Here is a 19,204-nt window from a genome sequence, read left to right as displayed (position 1 = left end):
CCACGGACGAATAATGTAGACGACGGAACGATTATCGTCTGATCGGCAAGAAATATACCACGTATCCTTCTGCTGTCACGATGTTGCGTACGTTACGTAGACTTGACTTATGTATTCGACGGGAGTACGTCGTAATTTGTCGAGAAAAGAAAAAAAAAAAAAGAAAATGCATCAGACGGTACGACACTGTGCTCTAAAATTGCGAGATTGGTCTTCTGGATGAATGTGCGTTTAGTATGAGAAAATGCTGGGGAACGAGAGTAGGAGAACGGAAAGCAAATGAGAAAAGGAGAGACAATGCTTAACAAAAGCCCGAACCCACTTCTCTACCCTAGCGAGTCCTATCGGTTCTCACCGCTTCTCCACAAAGCAGATGCAGCACATTATCCAGCCAGCCCATCACTTACCACTATCAGCTACTATCCAGAGGCAGTCGAGGTGGCCGAGTTGTACCGGGTGTTTCGCTTGGTTTTGCAATAGAAAAATAACGATCTTACAGACCTACCTTGCTGCTAGAACGCACTTCATCCATATGGTGCATCGAAAGGAACGGTGACGTAAATACATGCCGATTAAAAATGGTCAGCAGGGCACAAGCGTCATAGACGAAGTTCGCAAGCGACATCCAGTGGCCTGATTATCGTGGGATTTGAGGTGACAGACGCCTGTACCAGACTTTGGGTCACCCGTGGTCTGGGGTGTGGGCGATAGTCGCAGGCTACACTGCGTATATCTCTGGAAGTGTCTGTTTCACCTTGCTTCAATTACTTACGGCCCGCATCCATCGGGGAGCGTCTCATTCGCTGAGCGAACGGCAAGACCGGGTCCAGATGAATGGCGATGCTCGGACCGTCTGCCGGCATCGGAGATCGGTTTACTGCTTCTGCCCACTTCGTCGAGTGTTATGTTAAGGGTGGCCCTGTACCGGCCCTGTGGTTATCACTCGATGTCGGTAGCTGGAAACTCTGAGATATGACTACATGTACTTCGATAAGCATGATGAATCGGCATAAATTTTTATACGATAAAGAAAATTGCGTGAAGTCTTTTCAGGCTCGTTGTAACAGGTAGACGGAGGTCGTACGCGATTCGGTACAAGGTTTCTCTCAGGCAATATAGTACTCGTTGAGAGCGGGGAGTTTTATTCATGGAACGAAAGTGGAGAGGAGTCTCCTGGTTATTTAAAGAGAGCTTCGATTCGAACTAGCGTTTGCAAAGCCGGTGGGAGGCAAATGGTTAGGCGCAAGATGATGGGCATTCGGTGTTGGCAAACACTAGGATCCTTTCAACGACGTTCCTCGGCACGAATGATGGGACGGAGGTATGCTGAAGAAACGAAGGCGGAAGCCAGCCGAAAATTAAAAAGCGTACGAAAGGTGAGACCACTCAATTTCGAGGTGCTTCATTGGCCGAATTAGGGGAAGGACCTTGTCAAACCGCATTAGTTGTACAAGGTAGTCATCGTCCAACGCGTCAACATCGGTATCCGTATTGTAGGTACTTCTCACGATCGTTAACAACAGCGGTTTAGCCAAATTTTCTCTAGGTATAATCAATGCCACCAGTGTCCGAACTCTTGCAATTGTTTGCTTGGATTTGATGCAAGTGGTTCACTGGTGACGGGACGGCGTTTACGCGCTGCATCACACGAGTAGAAGTTTCGTATTTCGTTCATCCCTCTGCGCTCCCATATTCGTTTTTCATCTCGAGGCTCGCTCGAGGGGTGCGCGCGTCACGTTGCGTCCAGGAATCAATAGGTTTGCGACGCGTGCGCCGCCTTCGTCCGGCCCGGTCGCCTCCGCCGTCGGCCGCCTCCACGGACCGACCTTTCAAGAATGGCTGATTCAGAGTTTGAAGAATTCCGGCATTACTTTGAGAGACTGCCTCAACATCTCAAGGCACCGATATCAAATTACACGTGAGTAATTTTATCAGTTATCTTTCCATCCGTGGTGGATTTTACTGTGGAGGAAAACACTTGACACGTCGAAGCCGCTCGCGTTGATGAAGAAGCACCCTGACATGCGACATCGTTTTCACTATCCTTGTCAACGTTAATGGGTCTATAGGGCACGGTGATATTTATAAATAACGTCACAATCATCATCGATCAATGGTTTGTTGGGGCGATCGACGGTTGTCAATAAACACGGGGTGCAATTTACAGCATGAGTAAAAAATTCGTCGATGCAGCGTAAATAATGACAGGGAAAACTGTTCTAATAGAAGAAATATAACTACATCATCCTGGTCGACAAAATCTTTCTGACCATTTGGTACAACTTGTGGTTTGCCGAGCCTTAGTGAACTGCAGTTTACGAGTATGCATACATATTGTATACAAATGGATTCTCAGACATTTCTCATGGCAACTGTCAAATTTCATATTCCTTGTATTCTGCCAGCCTTATTTCAACTCAAATTTCATCCAATTACGTCTTTTTAATGTTCCGCAACCCAGGTAGAGGGGGTGAATCAAGAGATGTGGTTTCAATGTACTTCAGGAGTTTCAATCGATACCCGAAACACTGTAATTGAAACCAAAACTATTGACATGTCATGCCGGAGAGGGGGGGGGGCAGGTAAAATCACCAGCCGTGATATTGAAGCGGAATGTTCATGGTCGGTGAATTATATGAACCATAAACGAGCCGTCCAAGATCGTTAGTATATAAAAAATATTTTAGGAGCGTATTACAAATATCGTTGAAATCCGATGTGCTCCCAGACTTAGGGTTTCAGTTTACCACAAGAGCATGGTGGTCAGAAACTTCATCTGCGCATTGGAAAAACGGAGTAAGTGTAGACGTTTCGTGCGCTCTAGTAAAAATCAATGGCTGGCTATGTGATCAAACGTTTATAAACTATTCTTCGACGAGGTCTGGTACATACATGTCCTTCCGTACGGTATTCAAACTTTGGGGTCGACGTGGTGAATTTTTTTTGGTAATCAATAGCATCTCAGGGAAGAAAACGTACGCGCTTCGACAGCTTCTCTTTCAACAAGCACTTTCGGACCAAAGACCGATGAATCGAAGGAGAGAGCTTACTAATCTGGAATCTAGTATTAAGCATATGACGTGAGGTAGAAGAGTGAAATTTATGAATGAGCGTTACTTGTTTCGTCTTTCATCTCGCGACAGACTGGTCCACGATGTCATGGTCGACGATTCACCGACGTCCTCGCAGGGCAGCGACGGAGACGTCGGTCAGAATGGTGCAGCCGTGGACTCGGAGGACGACGAGGTTGTCGCGCTTATTCATCGTCACGGAAACCACAGCGAGCAGAGCTCAGGAGACGACGACGAAGAGCTAGACCACCACTGTTCCATCGTAGCTGACAGCGACTTTAGGTATGGCAAGTGCACTTTCCTCGCATCTCATCTTTGCGTGGGTTCTCGCTCATACGAACGGCAGGCGAGTCCGAACCCGCGTAGCTATGAGTCTGTTTATAAGATCGACTCTCGATGGGAGGTTAGAAGATTTCAATGGCATGTGAGTAGACTAGTGACAAGGACACTGCGTTGGGTGACATTAGCTTGTTCGGTGGACTGAGCAGTAGGAGGCGATCGGTTTCCGGGGCTGGAGGAGGACAAGGAAGATCGGAAGGTGGAGGCTGCGGCAGGGAGAGTGTAATCAGTGACGTAGGTGACTCCTGCTCGAGCCTCAGCTCCTGGCCCACTCCGGAACACGTGCCGTCAAATCGTAGCGGAAGCGGGTGCACCGCAAGCGGCGAACGCAGGCGGAGACGACTTCCGGAGATTCCAAAGACGAAAAAATGTAAGCATTGCCAGTTGTACGTAATTCACATCGGTTGACACGTGACGACGAGTAAACGTGCTCACGGTGTATTGTTGAAATTTGTATTTCCATCGGTTCTCCCGAGCAAAGAAAAAGTAACGAGACTCGGGAGATTATGCCGATGTTGTCGTCGTAACTTGATCTCCGTCGATCGCCATTTGCGTGAAACATTAGCAGCCTCTGATCACAAATCATATGTGACGAAAGGAAATAGAGGCTTTTGCTGTATGAGGTTGACATAATTAACCGCAAAATAGACAAGCGTACAGAAAATAACCGCCAGAAAGAGAGCAAAAGGAAACAAAAAGAAAACTGCTGTATGTAACGAATCAGTTCTAGTCTCGATCTTCGGAGAATTCAGTCGTTACTTACCTTTATTTCTTAGAATATTCGAAATAAACTCGGTGGAAAATAATAGTCGTACTCACCGAATGCTACAAAGACACGGTTTATGAAAAGAGAATCTTCTGCAATTCCAATCATCATGCATTACTCTTGTGTCTACAACAGGGGTGAGTTTCACAGTCGTAAAAGCACTATGTTTCCTTGAAAATTGATTGAATCGTGAAAACATAACGGTATACATTAAGAAAATCGTTAGTTTGAAGTGAAAAGAAATATCATGCTCGTAAATGTGGAACCTGGAGAATTTCCTTGAGTTATGAACGTATATAACTAATTGACAGCCGTGTCGATGTGCCATTCGTCTCTTCACTCGTCTCCGTCGCTCGCCGACGAGCTGGGGGCGGCAACGTCAACGGCGGGACGGCCGCATCTCGTTCTGAGGAAGTATCATCCGCGTCTCCGTCATGAGGATAGTTCCCCGGACAGCGAGAGAATGACGACGGACAGTGGCCACTCCACCGCTCATTCCCCAGACAACGGGCCCAAGAGTGTGTCTCCAATTCCGTGCAGCACCGTACAGAATACGAACTCAGTCTCGCCGAGCAGCACGCCAGGTGAACGCAGAAAAAAAAAAAGCAGAAAATAAGTAGCAGAATTAGTAAAGCTTCGATTAGTATCCAAATCTACGGTGGGTGTAAAAACAATACCTTATTCGTATTGAAAATTTGCTCGCTCCAGGTAGCGGTGGAGTTCCTTTCACGCAGCTGGAACTACTGGAGGCGACTCATCGCGGGCTGCACAAGTTTGTGCCGCGACATCACGACGAAATCGACTTAGAGATCGGGGACCCGATATACGTGCAGAAGGAGGCTGACGATCTTTGGTGCGAAGGTATGAAACTCCGGCGGCAGAATTGTCTTCGATAAGCAGAGTGAGCCTCTTCTCGTTTCAGGTGTGAACCTGAGGACTGGCAGACAAGGTATCTTCCCTTCGGCTTACGCGGTGGACATGGACTACAGCGACTTCGATCCTTCGGCTCCGAAGGTGAAACGGGAACGATACCTACTGGGATACCTCGGATCGGTGGAGACTCTTGCTCACAAAGGAACGGGCGTCGTCTGCCAAGCCGTTCGCAGAATCGTAGGTGCCCCGAGTCAGGAATCGCCCGCGTCTCAGAGTTGCATTCTAGAAGTGTCTGACCAGGGTTTGCGGATGGTCGACCGGAGCAAACCGCAGGTAATGGCAGGGGAGTATTTTTCAACGATTTTCGAAAGCCACCGTCTTCGACGGAGAAGTTTTCGTTTCACGAAAGAAGAACCACAGCTCTGTAGCCCTTCGGTCCTAATTAGAACTCTTACGAACAATATGTCTCGTTTTTTTCTGTGGTCCCTGCAGAAAAATCGAGGCCCTTGCCACGACTACTTCTACTCGCTGAAGAACGTCTCGTTTTGCGCTTTTCATCCACGGGATCATCGCTATCTCGGATTCATAACGAAACACCCAACGCTCCAGAGGTTCGCCTGTCACGTATTTATTGGCCAAGAGTCGACGCGACCTGTTGCCGAAGCAGTTGGGTAAATAAAAACTATATTGATATATTGCGTATGTTGCATGGTTTCTGCTTACGTAACGAGGAACGTGGATGTCTTGCGTCTTCTGTTGCAGGAGAGCCTTTCACCGGTTCTACACGAAATTCATCGAGACTGCTTTCCCCATAGAAGACATCTACATAGAGTAATGAATTGCTGAAATATAAGTTGCTGTTGACGCTGACGATCTCATTCCCTTGTAAATACCACCCCTTAGCTGATTTAGCCTTATATATACTAAGTCTAAATCAAATGCCCAATATAAACAATTAAGATAATAAAGAATCATTATTCGCATGGTAAAAAAACTGCGACGTGTTCAGCCTTTGCAGGAAATATTTCGCGCCGGTTCGCTTAGATACAAGAAAATACGTACGGTAACGTTAATTTTTCTTTCTGTAGCGGCTGTACACCCTCAGCGATTAAATTAGTTTTTCGTGGTATATCGTTTTCGCACGACGAAATGTATTATTCGAAGAGATTGAAAACTTTGAGAAAAATTGTTTTTAATATGTACTAAACTTCGCGCATTTATACATAGATATAATACAGTGACGATTGGGCGTTCGATTTTCACAATTGGTGTACTGATGGACTGTTGAGAACTCGCAAGGTGAGCCTTTCGATCAATTGCAAATTCTTACCAGAGATGATATTAATTATAATAATGAAAAAAAGCCTTAACATGACCACGGACGTGTGAAGTACGCAAGTGATGAGTTACACATACTTCAAATACCGATCCTTTCTGTGTCTTTTCAATGAGCTGCAAAATTTTTAAAACACTGACTCTGATTTCATTCTATCAATTAAGATAAAGTAACCACTGTATTACTAATACTGTATAACGTGTATAAGACAGTGAATAACGTCAATTTGGAAATGAACTGATGAGGGGAGGACACGCACCCGGGATGGCTGGTTTCTTTGAAATTTGAACCGGTCAAATCAGATTAAATCTCGCTAGATCCGTATTTTTTTCCGAACAATGCGCGGTAGTTGCAAAAAAAATCATGTGGATCTAATCTGATCTAATGACAAAAAATCGTTCACTAGCTTTTTGACAGCTGTGAATACTAGTTACAGTACCTACATTCCAAATGAATTACTTTCTTCCGACAGAAGACTTGCATTTCATGAAATGAATATTGTGAAAAAACATGTTACAACAGCAATCTTTGTCAAACTGAATACAAGAATGAAATAAAGTAAATACCCTGCAATAATCTTGGGGAAATTGGGTTTTAGCGAAATCGTCTGGATTCTGGATACGTTGTAGATCTCCGTGAGCACGACCCTCTGCTGTGAATAGTTTGGACGCTAAAAACCACCGTTGACGTCCCATGGAGACTTTTTTTCAGACTGCCAATATCTACAACTTATCAAAAATCCAGACGATTTCAATCAAAAACCGAATTACCATAAGATTATTGCGGGGTTCTTTCTTTATGCGACAACAACAAATGTTACCTACGCTTTATAAAATCATTTGTAACTTCGTCCTGATCCCATTTTCAGCAACTTACAAAAATATTCGGATTCTCGTGCATAAACTGCAAACTTTCAGATAAACATGGTAAATTTCAAATCAAAGTTGATAACGATAGAATAATAACGAATATTTATGGAAAAGAGCGTTCCAGAGGATTTACTCTAATTGTAAAAGAGATTTTACGGTCAGGAAAATTAGTTTCTTCTCAATTGATAATCCCTTGGGCCACACTTTTTCCCCGTGATAAGATACAATAAGAATGCGAGCATAAAAATTAATTTGTTCAAAATTGAAAGGTTGATAAACGTATTTCTGATAACGAGTAAAAGCTAGCGGGCTGGTACCTACTTGCAGAATTTTAGCATATCAGCTCGTACAAACATTAAGATATCGAAGTTACAGGAAAGTTGAAATTTCTTCCACGTATCACTTACTAATAATTGGTGGAATGGGCAATTATACGCATATCTTTATGAAGGAGAACAGTATAGATTTTTAGACTGACGAAAAGGGATGCCATCTAAGTAAGTTTGGTATACGTGATTTTTCGGCAACCAGTGTCCATTGGTCAGGAAAAAAGTGCGGGTCTATAAATGAAATTCAGTTTTATTTCACCAGTTCGAATTTCAATAAAATTGGTCATCCTGGGTGCGTGTCATTTTCTTGTGAGTGCGTTTAACTTATAATTATCGATATTGTCACGCGATTTATTGCAGGGAAACGGGAATGGAACAAATCAAATGGTTCTTTTACCGGCTTGTACAAGATTGAAATTACAAGTAGAACAAATGACATAATAAATGGATGATAAAATTTAACTAGCTTGTTATCTGGAAGAAAAAAAATGTGCCCAAACGTATACATTGTCATTAATACAACAATTAGTATAAACAACAGTTTCGAGTGGCAATGTAATAATCATTGTATCAGTCACCGTATACTATAATTATCTAATAACGTAAGAGATAAAAGTATACATATGAGGGAATAAAATTATTCAACAAGTCTGAGGTTCGTTTTTGATCCAGATTGCAGGTGCTGGAAATACAATTAGATTTAGCTTCGCGTTTTTGCATAATATTAGCGGAAAATACTTACTTACCCGAGTGACTCGATATTTGTGGATTTATTGGAAATTTCCAACATCACTATTGAAAAACAATATCGGGACGAGTTTAAGTAACTATAAATCGTACAAATTGTTTTTCGTTATTTTAATATTAAATTTCAATTAAGTAAGTGACAAAGTTACATCTTTCAAACTTGGCAAGCCCTAATAGTTGAAAGCATCGTATCCTATATCGGTCTTTGCAGGCCGGCCGTGAAGTCGAAAAGTTTCGGATTCGTGAATCGCCCTCGGATGTCAAGAATGTAATGCATCATATCTCCTTTGACTTTTATCGGGAGGTGAACTTTTGCTTCGGCTCTGTTCAGCTTGCAACATACCTGTATAAATGAATTATTCGAAAATTAAAAATGATGTGTTTGGAAATGTAAAATATTTGTCAAGCCTGTGAATAATGGTGAAACAGTTTCACGGTCTTTTGTCAACAAAACAAATTGTCCGTTATTTCTTTTACACAACGTCAAGCTTTACCGAATAGCTTATATGCTGTAGTAAGCTCCGTTTCATGAAATATTACAAACTTGGTAACTCAAAAAAATATTTTCACAAATCTGCAAAGATTGAAGTTTTATTGAATTGCTCGTGGCGATTATACGATCTTCTGCTCATAAAGTAATGGTAATTTACTTCGCGTAAAGTGCGTGAATAGCCGAGGCTATCAAGGGAAAACGCGGCTCCAGGAACTCCCACACACACACATATATATATATATATATATATATATATGTATATACCTTATCCAGGGGAACCGTCCTCGTCCTGGTCCCTCCAAACGGAGTGTGCGTAATGAAGGTGAGCTTATTTCCACCCTTGCGCAAGACGAGATATTTAACGGACTTCAATGTATGCATCCATGCAAACGCGAACATCGCGTACCCTGTGAATAGTAAATAAAATCGATGATGGTGAACACAGGAAAAATTGTGAAATAAATTCGGTTGTAATAATTTAATTACCGATTAGAAATGTGCATACAGAGAGAATGGTCCGAATCTTTTTTTCGCCAAAGTTGATACTCCTCCACCAGGGTAAATTATCGGCCTGGGATTTGCTTACAGGGGCATCCTTCAGCATGGTATAAATAAAGTGGGCCAAATATGTCCAAAATATTAATTGGGAAATAGCAAAAATGTTGAGGAGCTTAAACAGTTTTCTATTCTCGTTCTTGTACAGTATCGCGTCCGCTGACAAATTCGTGGGTATTTCGTATGGTTTGTTCGTTTGAACTTCCCGCGCCTGATTGAACGACGGGCCCGGCGTGCCGCCTGACCGTGAAAACCGAGAAAACGACGCAAAACGGAAGCCCGGCGCAAACGTCCCGAGAAGTCGAAGGCTCGGCACCGTTAATTTACATCGAATTGCCTGCGACCCACCTTTCACACAAGGCCATGTCCATTGTCTCGCAACGCTCTGTCCCCGCAGCAATAAACTCTGCTTCGAAAATATCCCATCGGCTATCGCACATCCGAGCATCTTACGTAGGATTCACGTGCGCGCGAACGACACTCACTTCAATATGGCGATGCGCTGTCGGCTTGCCGCGCATGCGCAAACGATAGAACATACCCGATATACCTATAACGGCTATTTATTTCTGCTTGCTTCTGCCTTGTTATGAATTACGAGAAAAGTTCAATATTTCTTACCTTATTTTCCCCCTCCCGCCGCGGAGTCGGTTCCTCAATTTTTTAATCGATTTATGATCTGCACGCACGTGGAACGAAACGGATGAATTATCGCAATTATGACTATCGTAGATGTATTATGGCCTTTTAATTAATCATTTTCCTACATGTACATATTTCTTTCAGGCAGTATTATTTACAAAAGTGTTCCACCTCTACAAAGTCTCGATATTATTCAGTCTTGATATAATAACTATATTATATTATACGTTTACAATGATCCCTAATATTAATTTCAAAATTTCTTTTTTTTTTTTTTTACTCGTTATATCATTATTGTTATTGTTATTATTATCAATTCGTAATCATTTATACAATATTTTTTTTTTTTTTTTAGCGTTATTAGTAAACCATCCAAGATGAACGATCCCGGCACAATATTATGTACATTAATATTTGTTTTTGATTCGAGCTCGAGCAAAAAAAAAAATCAGTAATTCCGACTCTCAACAATGAAATGTATCGGTGGATTCGAATGAACAATTATAACATGTCCAGAACATTCTCGGTACATTCCAAGGTTCAATATCTATACTTTCGCGATGACTTTGGAAAAGTCAAAACGGACTTTGATTGATCGTAATCTCGTCTAGTAACTTCTCGTTTCCATTTAAATCATAATCTATCTGTACGAAACGTTTTTCAGTTCAAATACGTTATACGATGCCGAAACCCTGCATTTGTTAAACTGAGAAAAATTATGAATAATTGTGCAAGAATCGTTCGAATTCGAACGCCGCAAACACGAAGCTCATTGCTATAATAATTTACGAGCCATATATAATATATTATCATCGACGGTCATTAATCGATTGATAGATTTTACAAGCGAGCTTAGTAGCATATTGAATTAGAATATAATCGAACAGATTGAATTTCAAAAGTTCTTTATAATATTGAGGTTAATTTAAACATTACAATATTCAAGCAAGTAAATCATTCCCTCTAATTTCGATATAATAAACTAATCTTTAAAAATAAAATTACCCACTTTTTTCAATCATTCTAAGTAAATTTTTTGGTATTCTCATCCTCGCGCATTATCTGCATGTGTGCACACACCTTGCGTTTAAAATCTTTTGAAAGCCGTCACCGTTCTTATGACTGATATATCTCCAAAATTATTCGGTTGACCGTAAAAACAAGACAATAACAGTAATTCTTGAATGTTTTCGGAGGAGTTGCGCTGAATTCATGATCACGCTCGGTGAACGTCGCAGGTGTTTATCATATTATATTTATCATAATTATCAATTTTACTAGCAGCTTCCCTTCGCTAATATCAAAGTACGGTTTTTTTCGACAATAAGTTGAAAATATTTAAAAATAATCACATCATCGGTCTACAAAATTTCTGCACTTAGTACTAGAGACGAGGCATTGTTACATTCAGGGAGATGTGCTGTTGCATCGAACAGAGATGCTTTAATCACATAATACAGGTATATACCTATGTTTTTATCGTAAGCAGCGGATTATTTTAAAGATTTTTTACATTTTAACAATTTCATCACTCGCTTCTTCCTTCACAGCAGATAGCTGTCTAAATTTTGTATCGTGCAGTGTTGTTACGCAGTGAAATCAGTAAACCGATGATTGTTGTATTTGTATTCTGTTTATCGCATGATTTCAAGCACTGTTTGCAGGTCACTGCAAAAGTCAATGAGGAATATAAAATAGCGGTGAAATAGGTAATGCGAATATCATCACCATATTGAAATACTGCTCTATCGATCTGTCGGGTATTTCGAGTACAAAACTTACTGCTTGGGAATTTCAATATGACCATTTTTTTTCTCTGCACCTGCGTAGGTTTGTTTCGTGTGCATTGGTTGAAAAATTTGCATGAAGGGCATATGTATAAATAGGCGGTGTCTTGGCGCAGCACTCGGAAAAAAAAAAAAATGAAAAAAAATGAAAAATAAAAACACGACTCGCAAATGCAACCAACGAAGTATAAAATCTATAACGTATTTACAATGATAATATTAATTAGAATACAAGTTTGTTGTATTACATTATAGTGCTGGAGTGCCGACTGTCTGTGTCACGTTATAATCCACGTCTAAATCTCTTACTGTCTCAATGTCCAAGATTCGCAAGTAAATATGCCAGAAATTTGTTGTAAAGCTGCATTATACCTGTATCGCTACACAGATTAATATGCCTTGGGTGAAAAATTGTGTGAGAATTTTCCAGTACTTTTATCGACATCAATCATTCACTCGTCGAGCGTTGTTTTATCCATATACAGTATATTTTCAGTTACGTTACCCGGTATATGTATAGTATATAGCTATCCATGTAGTATATCATCAAAATTTACATCACGCATTAAATACGGCCATTTGATGGTTACAGTGTTGTATAATGTATATTTCATCATTTATTTAACCATAATAAATATTAGAAAATAGAAACAAAATATGGATTAATTATAAGTTTTTTTCTTCGTTTCTCTGCTTCAGATATTTTACATTAGAAAAAAAAGTATTAAAGTTAATAATCGATTTCCAGATTTTCAATGACATAAGTGTGTGGTGTGTGGTTATTGAATTGGTCACAAAATTCTCATGACCTTTCTTTCAATTCGGTAATGTAATCGAACTGTAGGATATATAATTATGTACAATTGTAACACCGTGATTTTGATACAATTACGCCAGCGTTTTTTTTTTTTTGTTTTTTTTTCCTCATCTTTGTGACTTAATATTGTATATATGCTGCATATTATGTGTGAGCGTGATCGGTATGTATGAAATCAAATTTGAGTAGACGGGTACGTGGGCTTAAAATTGTCACATGATTTTCACCACCTTTGTACATTGTTAAGTTTAGAGGGAGAACACTGAACACAGACAGTTTGGATTTGTATTTTGTACTTTACATTTTGGGGAGGGCTGTAGTATTATATATATATTATACATACTTGGTGCTGTAATATAATAATTATCATACTATTTTACAACTTATTCTATTGCATGTACGACATTAATGCATTTACATAGTTTTTTTCTACTCAGACTTACAGGTTAATGAAATGATATTATTTTACGAAATCTCAAGCTTCAATATTTATGTTCATCAATTTAACATAGCGAACATAATATTTATGTAACAGTGAATAGGTACTCAGATTCAACTAATACGTTCCGCACTGTGTAACTTTTACAGTAACTGGATATCAAATTTAAATTACGATACAAACATTCTGTAAATACTCATCTGATTATTGTATTTCAATAATACAACACAAGTCTGTGAAAATGTTGCAGGAATTTCAAAATTTTTTACACTTTGTGAAAACCGAATTGAGCAAAAACTTAATTTCATTGACATAGGTACTTGTACAGTTTATGAGAAATTGATGAAAAAAAATAACTTGGTGATTCCGCGAAAATACGCCGACTGAGACGTAATTATGATTGCAGATAGATAAAATGTTGATTTACAGTAAATAACAAGTTAGATGTAAGTAGCTATTAGTACACCATGCTTACACGCTAATATTTTTTGTTTTTAAATTAGGTACACTTCTAATTATAACATAATTATAATATTGTATTGTTATTTGTGTACACACACACACATACACACACGCACGCACGCACGCACACACACACACACACACACAAAATGGGCATCCAGATAGCTTTTAGAAAAATAATAACCAGTCAGTGCACAATAAAGGTACAACCGCACTCAGATCTCGTTTTTCTATTTTATTTCGATTTTTTTTTAAAATTATGATTAATTTATTTGAGTTTTAAATGGTAAGTTTTCTTTTCCCTTAATGCTGAATGTTTTTTTTATGTTTTATTTTTGTTTTGTTTAATAAACTTTTTTGGTTTTTTGATTCAATCAGTCGCAGAGTTTGCGATGTAACAGGAGTCACAGTCAGGACTGAGCATGTAATTATACACACTGGCGCTATCTGGGAATTACTATACAATCGTCTCATATTATGTAGATGATGATACCGATAGTAGTGATGATAAGGATGACGGTAATTGTAATAAAAATAAAATAATGGTCATAAAAATAAAATGATAATAATAATATAATCAAATTATTAATAATAATAGTAATAATAATATATTATAACATTGCAGTCTTATAGTGAGCCAGTAAAATCGATGGCAACGATCCATTATTTCGATAACAGATTAATCCTTGATTTTTTTCCCTTTATTCACATGTTATTACTATTTATTATTCCCCATTGCGGGATATATATCGTTCACTTTGATAAACTGTTGAATAGACGACAGACTTATAAAACGGTTTGTAGGTACCTGTTTCCGAGTTAGCCGGATATTTTATGAGGTTAAGTTTTCGTACCAAATTTTTTCAAGTAAGTATAAATATAATGTATTTACAAATTCAGGGTATATCGTGGAATTACGGACGTAGATTGACAGCGCAAGTATGTCCAACGACTTTCATGCATCCATTGGGGTTTAATTCAGGATTACGAAAAAAGAATGCCATTTGCCATCAGTTCATTTTATGCGTTTACGTACCATTGTAACCACGAAGCACCTATCTTTTTATCTGCATATTAATAATATCTTTGCAACAATGCGGTTGCTTTGTCATTCCAATCCGACATGCGCTCGTGGGTTTGATTTTGCTGTTACTAGATATCCACTATTCGATGTAAGAATTCACGAGACACGATCAATCGCCGTTAACGATCCGGATGGTAATTAATTTTTTTTTTTCCGCTTTGATGACAAAAACTGAAAGAGCGAACGCTTTCATTATTGCTATGAAGCTTAGAAACTCAAAAATCATTCACAAGCAAAGGATAGAAAATTCTGTACCGTTTCGGGCAATGATAAGAGTAACTCTACCATATTGAAGATGTATAGGCCTATAATAATTACAATGCCTACGTTGATATTTTACATCTATAATCGGTCAATTCTATATTTATACTCAAATTTCCGGTGCAGACGATTGTTTGTTTCTTTATCTACAAATGTTATTCTCAAATCAAACTGCACTGTATATACATATATATACTTAGAGTGTTTCAAAAAACCGACTTTTTTTTTTTTCGAAGAACATTGAAAAATCTTCCGAGTGTCCCTCAAACATGACCTCGGTAAAATATGAGCTCTTAATATTGGTATTTAGAGGTGGCGATTCTCAATTTTCTATTTCCCATTTAAATGACATGGGAAAAATTTTTTAAAAAATTTAGAATTTTATTGCTCGAAAACGAATCAGTGTGAAGATATAAACAAAACATGTTCTTGTAGGAAATTTTACGCTCTACAAGAAAGGTCTGAATAAAGATTTGCGCAAGGTAAGTCGTTTCGGAGTTATCAGGCCTCAAACATCGAACCGTTTGAAATAATGATGTTATTAATTTATGAAATGCTACAAAACTGACTCATATCGTTGATTAATGAAATTTATTAATTAACATTTCATTGGAAGTCTATCGTATTAATTTTAAAATCAATAATATTGTGTATTTAAGTGATATGAGTCAGTTTTGTAGCATTTATAAATTAACAACATCATTATTTCAAACGGTTCGATGTTTGAGGCCTGATAACTCCGAAACGACTTACCTTACGCAAATCTTTATTCAGATCTTTTTTGTAGAGCGTAAAATTTCCTACAAGAATATGTTTTGTTTATATCTTCACACTGATTCGTTTTCGAGCAATAAAATTCTAAATTTTTAGAAAATTTTTTCCCATGTTATTTAAATGGGAAATAGAAAATTGAGAATCGCCACCTCTAAATATCAATATTAAGAGCTCATATTTTACCGAGGTCATTTTTGAGGGACACTCGGAAGATTTTTCAATGTTCTTCGAAAAAAAAAAAAAATAATCGGTTTTTTATTATACACGCGTATATCTTCCAGTTGCATTCCGTACGCGTCATGGCAATTTCGCACTGCAGTCGTGAATTACTTGTTGCTTAAATTATTGGTGGATAGGAAATGTGTAGCAGGGGAGCGGGGGGGGGGGGAGGTGTCTGAGTTCATTTCAGATTACCAAAGAAATGTGAGCAAACTTTGCTGCAGCGTTAATTAAAATAACATTCTTCTTCATTCATTCTCACACTCCGATGTTTTGCTGCACATTGACCTGCAAGTTATAATGATCTTGTTGAAGCGTTATCAGCATTTGTTTGGTCTCGTTATGCTCAGCCTGAAACATAATAATTTTTCGAAAATGTTAAATTACTGTTCAGAGTTATATAATTTTGTGGTCTGCTTACCTCTATTTGTTTCAAGTTTTTTCTTTGAGCCAGTAGTGCGGGGTTATCCAAGTCACGCTTCAGTACGCTCAATTGGGATTCTCTGAGAGCTATGCTTTGTTCCAGTTGAAACTGCGTCTTTCGGATTTCTTCGTTCACAGCTTGCTGTAACAGAACGCAAAGAAAAAGAAATCAATTTATTCATGGGTTTTTATTACATGTGATGTGTAATCGCTTGGATAAGTGATGTGATACGTGCGATACTCACATTGCAGGCTGTAAATTCGTTAATGTGTGCCTCGTCAATGGTTTCTGAAACAATAAATTTCAAGAAAAAAATCTAAGTAAGGAATGACGACTGTTGGCGTTTGTGTTTTTCTCTTAAAATATTCTGATTATCAAATTTTCACACTTTGGCAACTATTACAGTTGGGTCTTTGCGACAAAACTGTACACGTTTTTTCATAGGCCTTATAAACCATGGAAAACAGTACCGTGCAAAGATTATTAACCTTAAGTTTGTGTTTTAAGTACCAGAGTAGAAAAAGTGCTTCCTCTAATTTAAGAGCTCATGCAAACACCAGAGACACATAATTTGCAGTTGAACATGCTGGATTGTTGTAAGAGAAAAAGAAAAACGAAATGAAACATATTGCGGCACTAACTGTTCATTCTTTGCATTGTGTTGTAATCTAAAATCATTTTACTCGTCAACTATTCAATATTGGTATGTATAAGCAGGCAGTATCAGGTAACGCCTTGGGGAATATACAATCGCATCTTTACACCAAAGAGCATGAACATTAGCATAAAATCACTAGTAGAGTTTGCAGTGCAAGACAGTAATTGTGTTTCAGAAGTTTCAACGATTATGAGAAAGATTTTTCATGCATCGTTGGTCAGGTTTTGTCATAAAATTTCATACTATGCAGCAATTTGCACCGAGGTACCCAATGTGTTACTCTACAGATTAGTGAAAGTTCTAAACACTTTTCAAACTTACTTTCATTACACACCACTGACTGTAGGTCTTCAAAATTTGTCTTCATAAGATCTACAAACATGCCAGATAGAATACGAGTTAGCAGTTGTCATCTCTCGACACACAAATCAAATTGTTTTTATATGTTGATTTTTTTTTTGTTTTCTATTTTGTTTTTTTTTTTTGGCTTTAGGAAGAAGAAATTGAGGTCGAACTGATACTACACATTCAGATGGTTTCAGATTCGCTTCAGGTACAACGGACGATTATAGAATTGAAGGTAGATGTTTTTTGGTCGGTAGGAACATTGATTGGAGATTGGTGCTAACAGTGTTGTGTAGGTACGTGCAGTCATTTTATTTATTAAAAATTTTTTATTTAATTTTGTTTTTACGTGACACTACTGTGGTACCTGTGTCAACGTCCAAGCTCGGGCTCAAGACGTCTCCCGAGTAATCATCGTGAAACTCATTAATCTGATAGCCCGTTACCGACGAACATGAGAACCCGGTGTTCGACTGCTGATAACCGTCGATCGAGGGCAAACACGATGCGGTCGCCAATTCTCTCGATAATCCCGCATCCGATTCCAGAACAATATCACCGATCAAGTTTGCTTCGCTGCTTAATTCGCCTAATTCGTTGTCGTCGAGCCTTGGAATCAGAGGCGATCCGACGGTTGGATAGTAATTAATATCTTCGTTGCTCAGCACGAAATCGTTACTGCTCGACGCCGAGCCCATTTTGTTAGTTTTTCTCTTCGAGACGGAGACGGGCACCTCCTCGATGCTTCTCGACCTTTTTCTCGTGTACTGTGTCTCGTCGAAATTACTGCCAGAGTATTTTCGCGCAGAGTCTGGTCTTATGCAACGATTGTTCGACGAACTATTCGCATCCCGGACTGCCTCGTGTGTTCTGTGTGACGCTGTTCCTGTGCTTTTCGTCCGAATCGTCTTGTTGCACTTGTCCATCTGCACCTTTCCTACTGCGCCATGAGTAGCCCTTCTACGAGACACCCGTTTTTCTCGTACATTATCGGATATTCTAGACCCAGCCGCTCCACAGTTCTGCAAACTCAGGTTACGATTGGCATCCGTCATATGAATATTCTTTTCCAAATTCGGCTTCTCCTCCGCAAAACGATCGTCACCGAGTCCCAATACTATGTCCTCCGTTTCACATTCACCCAGTGATTCTTCAACCGTCGTGTTTGTCTGCGTATACAAAAATGACGTCCGAGTATCATCGATGTCTCTGTCGCGTTGCGGCTCGTCGATCGATGCTGAATCAGTCTGTGCCGAACTGTATTCTCTCGTCTTATGACCGTCGGTTAGGACGTGACTCGATTCTTCGTCCGAGGGTGAATTAAGCTGCAGCGATTTCATCCCCATCTTGTGGGCCTGAACAGAGGCCGGTGGCAATTTCGTGGAGTACACCGCAGCTTTGTAGAATTGATTATGCGTTATCGGGGAAGGTGAGACCGAAATACCGGACGCGGGAGACGGCAGGTTACTTATCAATTGTTTCACAGCATCCTCGAGCTGAGCGGGGTCTTCGACCGTCAGTTTCGGATCCGTCCACTGAGAGTCTTGAACCTGTAAGAATACACAAAAGATGTTCTACAATTATCGGAAAAGCAGTTCTGCACGTTGATGAATTTCTTCATTAGATTCCATTTTCCAAAGGATTCAAGCAGAGTTACGCCGTCAGATCTCGTATTGCGATAACATGTTTACTTAGGCATTTCGTACTGATGATCATAAAATGACAGGTTCATAACATCTGTTATTGGCTCGTAATGTTGAAGGCAAGAGTGGCAGTATCTGAAACAGCCTGGTTCCATTGTCGTATTTCTACCGTCCTGCCACAATCTTCCAGTTCTGCGGATAGTCGTAATGAGTCTTTCCTAATGTATTCTCACCCTCGTATCACCCCGTTTTCACAATCAACAACTGACGT

At 39.4% G+C, this 19,204-nt stretch overlaps 3 protein-coding genes across 10 annotated transcripts in view; 1 reads left to right on the top strand and 2 right to left on the bottom strand.

The window, feature by feature from the left end:
- The first annotated feature begins 1,782 nt into the window (after positions 1-1,782).
- On the top strand, positions 1,783-8,234 carry Aplip1 (JNK-interacting protein Aplip1). 2 transcript variants are annotated; one of them, XM_046609450.2, is made up of 8 exons: positions 1,783-1,918; positions 3,144-3,353; positions 3,560-3,780; positions 4,488-4,760; positions 4,885-5,037; positions 5,099-5,382; positions 5,542-5,720; positions 5,812-8,234. In XM_046609450.2, the coding sequence occupies exons 1-8, from the start codon at positions 1,836-1,838 to the stop codon at positions 5,882-5,884; spliced, it is 1,476 nt and encodes a 491-aa protein (XP_046465406.1). In that variant the 5' UTR covers positions 1,783-1,835; the 3' UTR covers positions 5,885-8,234. The 2 variants fall into 2 exon arrangements, with proteins under 2 accessions (XP_046465406.1, XP_046465405.1); XM_046609449.2 differs by having other exon boundaries at positions 3,539-3,780.
- On the bottom strand, positions 7,475-9,897 carry LOC124210957 (transmembrane protein 223). The gene is made up of 3 exons (XM_046609453.2): positions 9,310-9,897; positions 9,088-9,230; positions 7,475-8,673 (listed from the first exon to the last, which is right to left on the bottom strand). The coding sequence occupies exons 1-3, from the start codon at positions 9,824-9,826 to the stop codon at positions 8,524-8,526; spliced, it is 810 nt and encodes a 269-aa protein (XP_046465409.1). The 5' UTR covers positions 9,827-9,897; the 3' UTR covers positions 7,475-8,523.
- Positions 9,898-10,109: 212 nt separating this feature from the next.
- LOC124210951 (circadian locomoter output cycles protein kaput) overlaps positions 10,110-19,204 on the bottom strand; it is an 87,665-nt gene continuing 78,570 nt past the window's right edge. For 6 of the 7 annotated variants that reach the window (XM_046609443.2, XM_046609440.2, XM_046609438.2 and 3 more), the window contains 5 exons: positions 17,658-18,840; positions 17,267-17,317; positions 16,532-16,575; positions 16,285-16,428; positions 10,110-16,214 (listed from right to left, as the gene is read on the bottom strand). In XM_046609443.2, the coding sequence (XP_046465399.1) occupies positions 16,122-16,214; positions 16,285-16,428; positions 16,532-16,575; positions 17,267-17,317; positions 17,658-18,840 (1,515 nt within the window). In that variant the 3' untranslated portion in view covers positions 10,110-16,121. The remainder of the gene's footprint in view (positions 16,215-16,284; positions 16,429-16,531; positions 16,576-17,266; positions 17,318-17,657; positions 18,841-19,204) is intronic. The other variant, XM_069133869.1, reaches the window with a different exon arrangement.

Source organism: Neodiprion pinetum, chromosome 2 (assembly GCF_021155775.2).
Source record: "Neodiprion pinetum isolate iyNeoPine1 chromosome 2, iyNeoPine1.2, whole genome shotgun sequence".
Lineage (NCBI taxonomy): Eukaryota > Metazoa > Arthropoda > Insecta > Hymenoptera > Diprionidae > Neodiprion > Neodiprion pinetum.
Note: the sequence above shows the minus strand (reverse complement) of the source record. Positions and strands in the feature narration are given on the sequence as shown.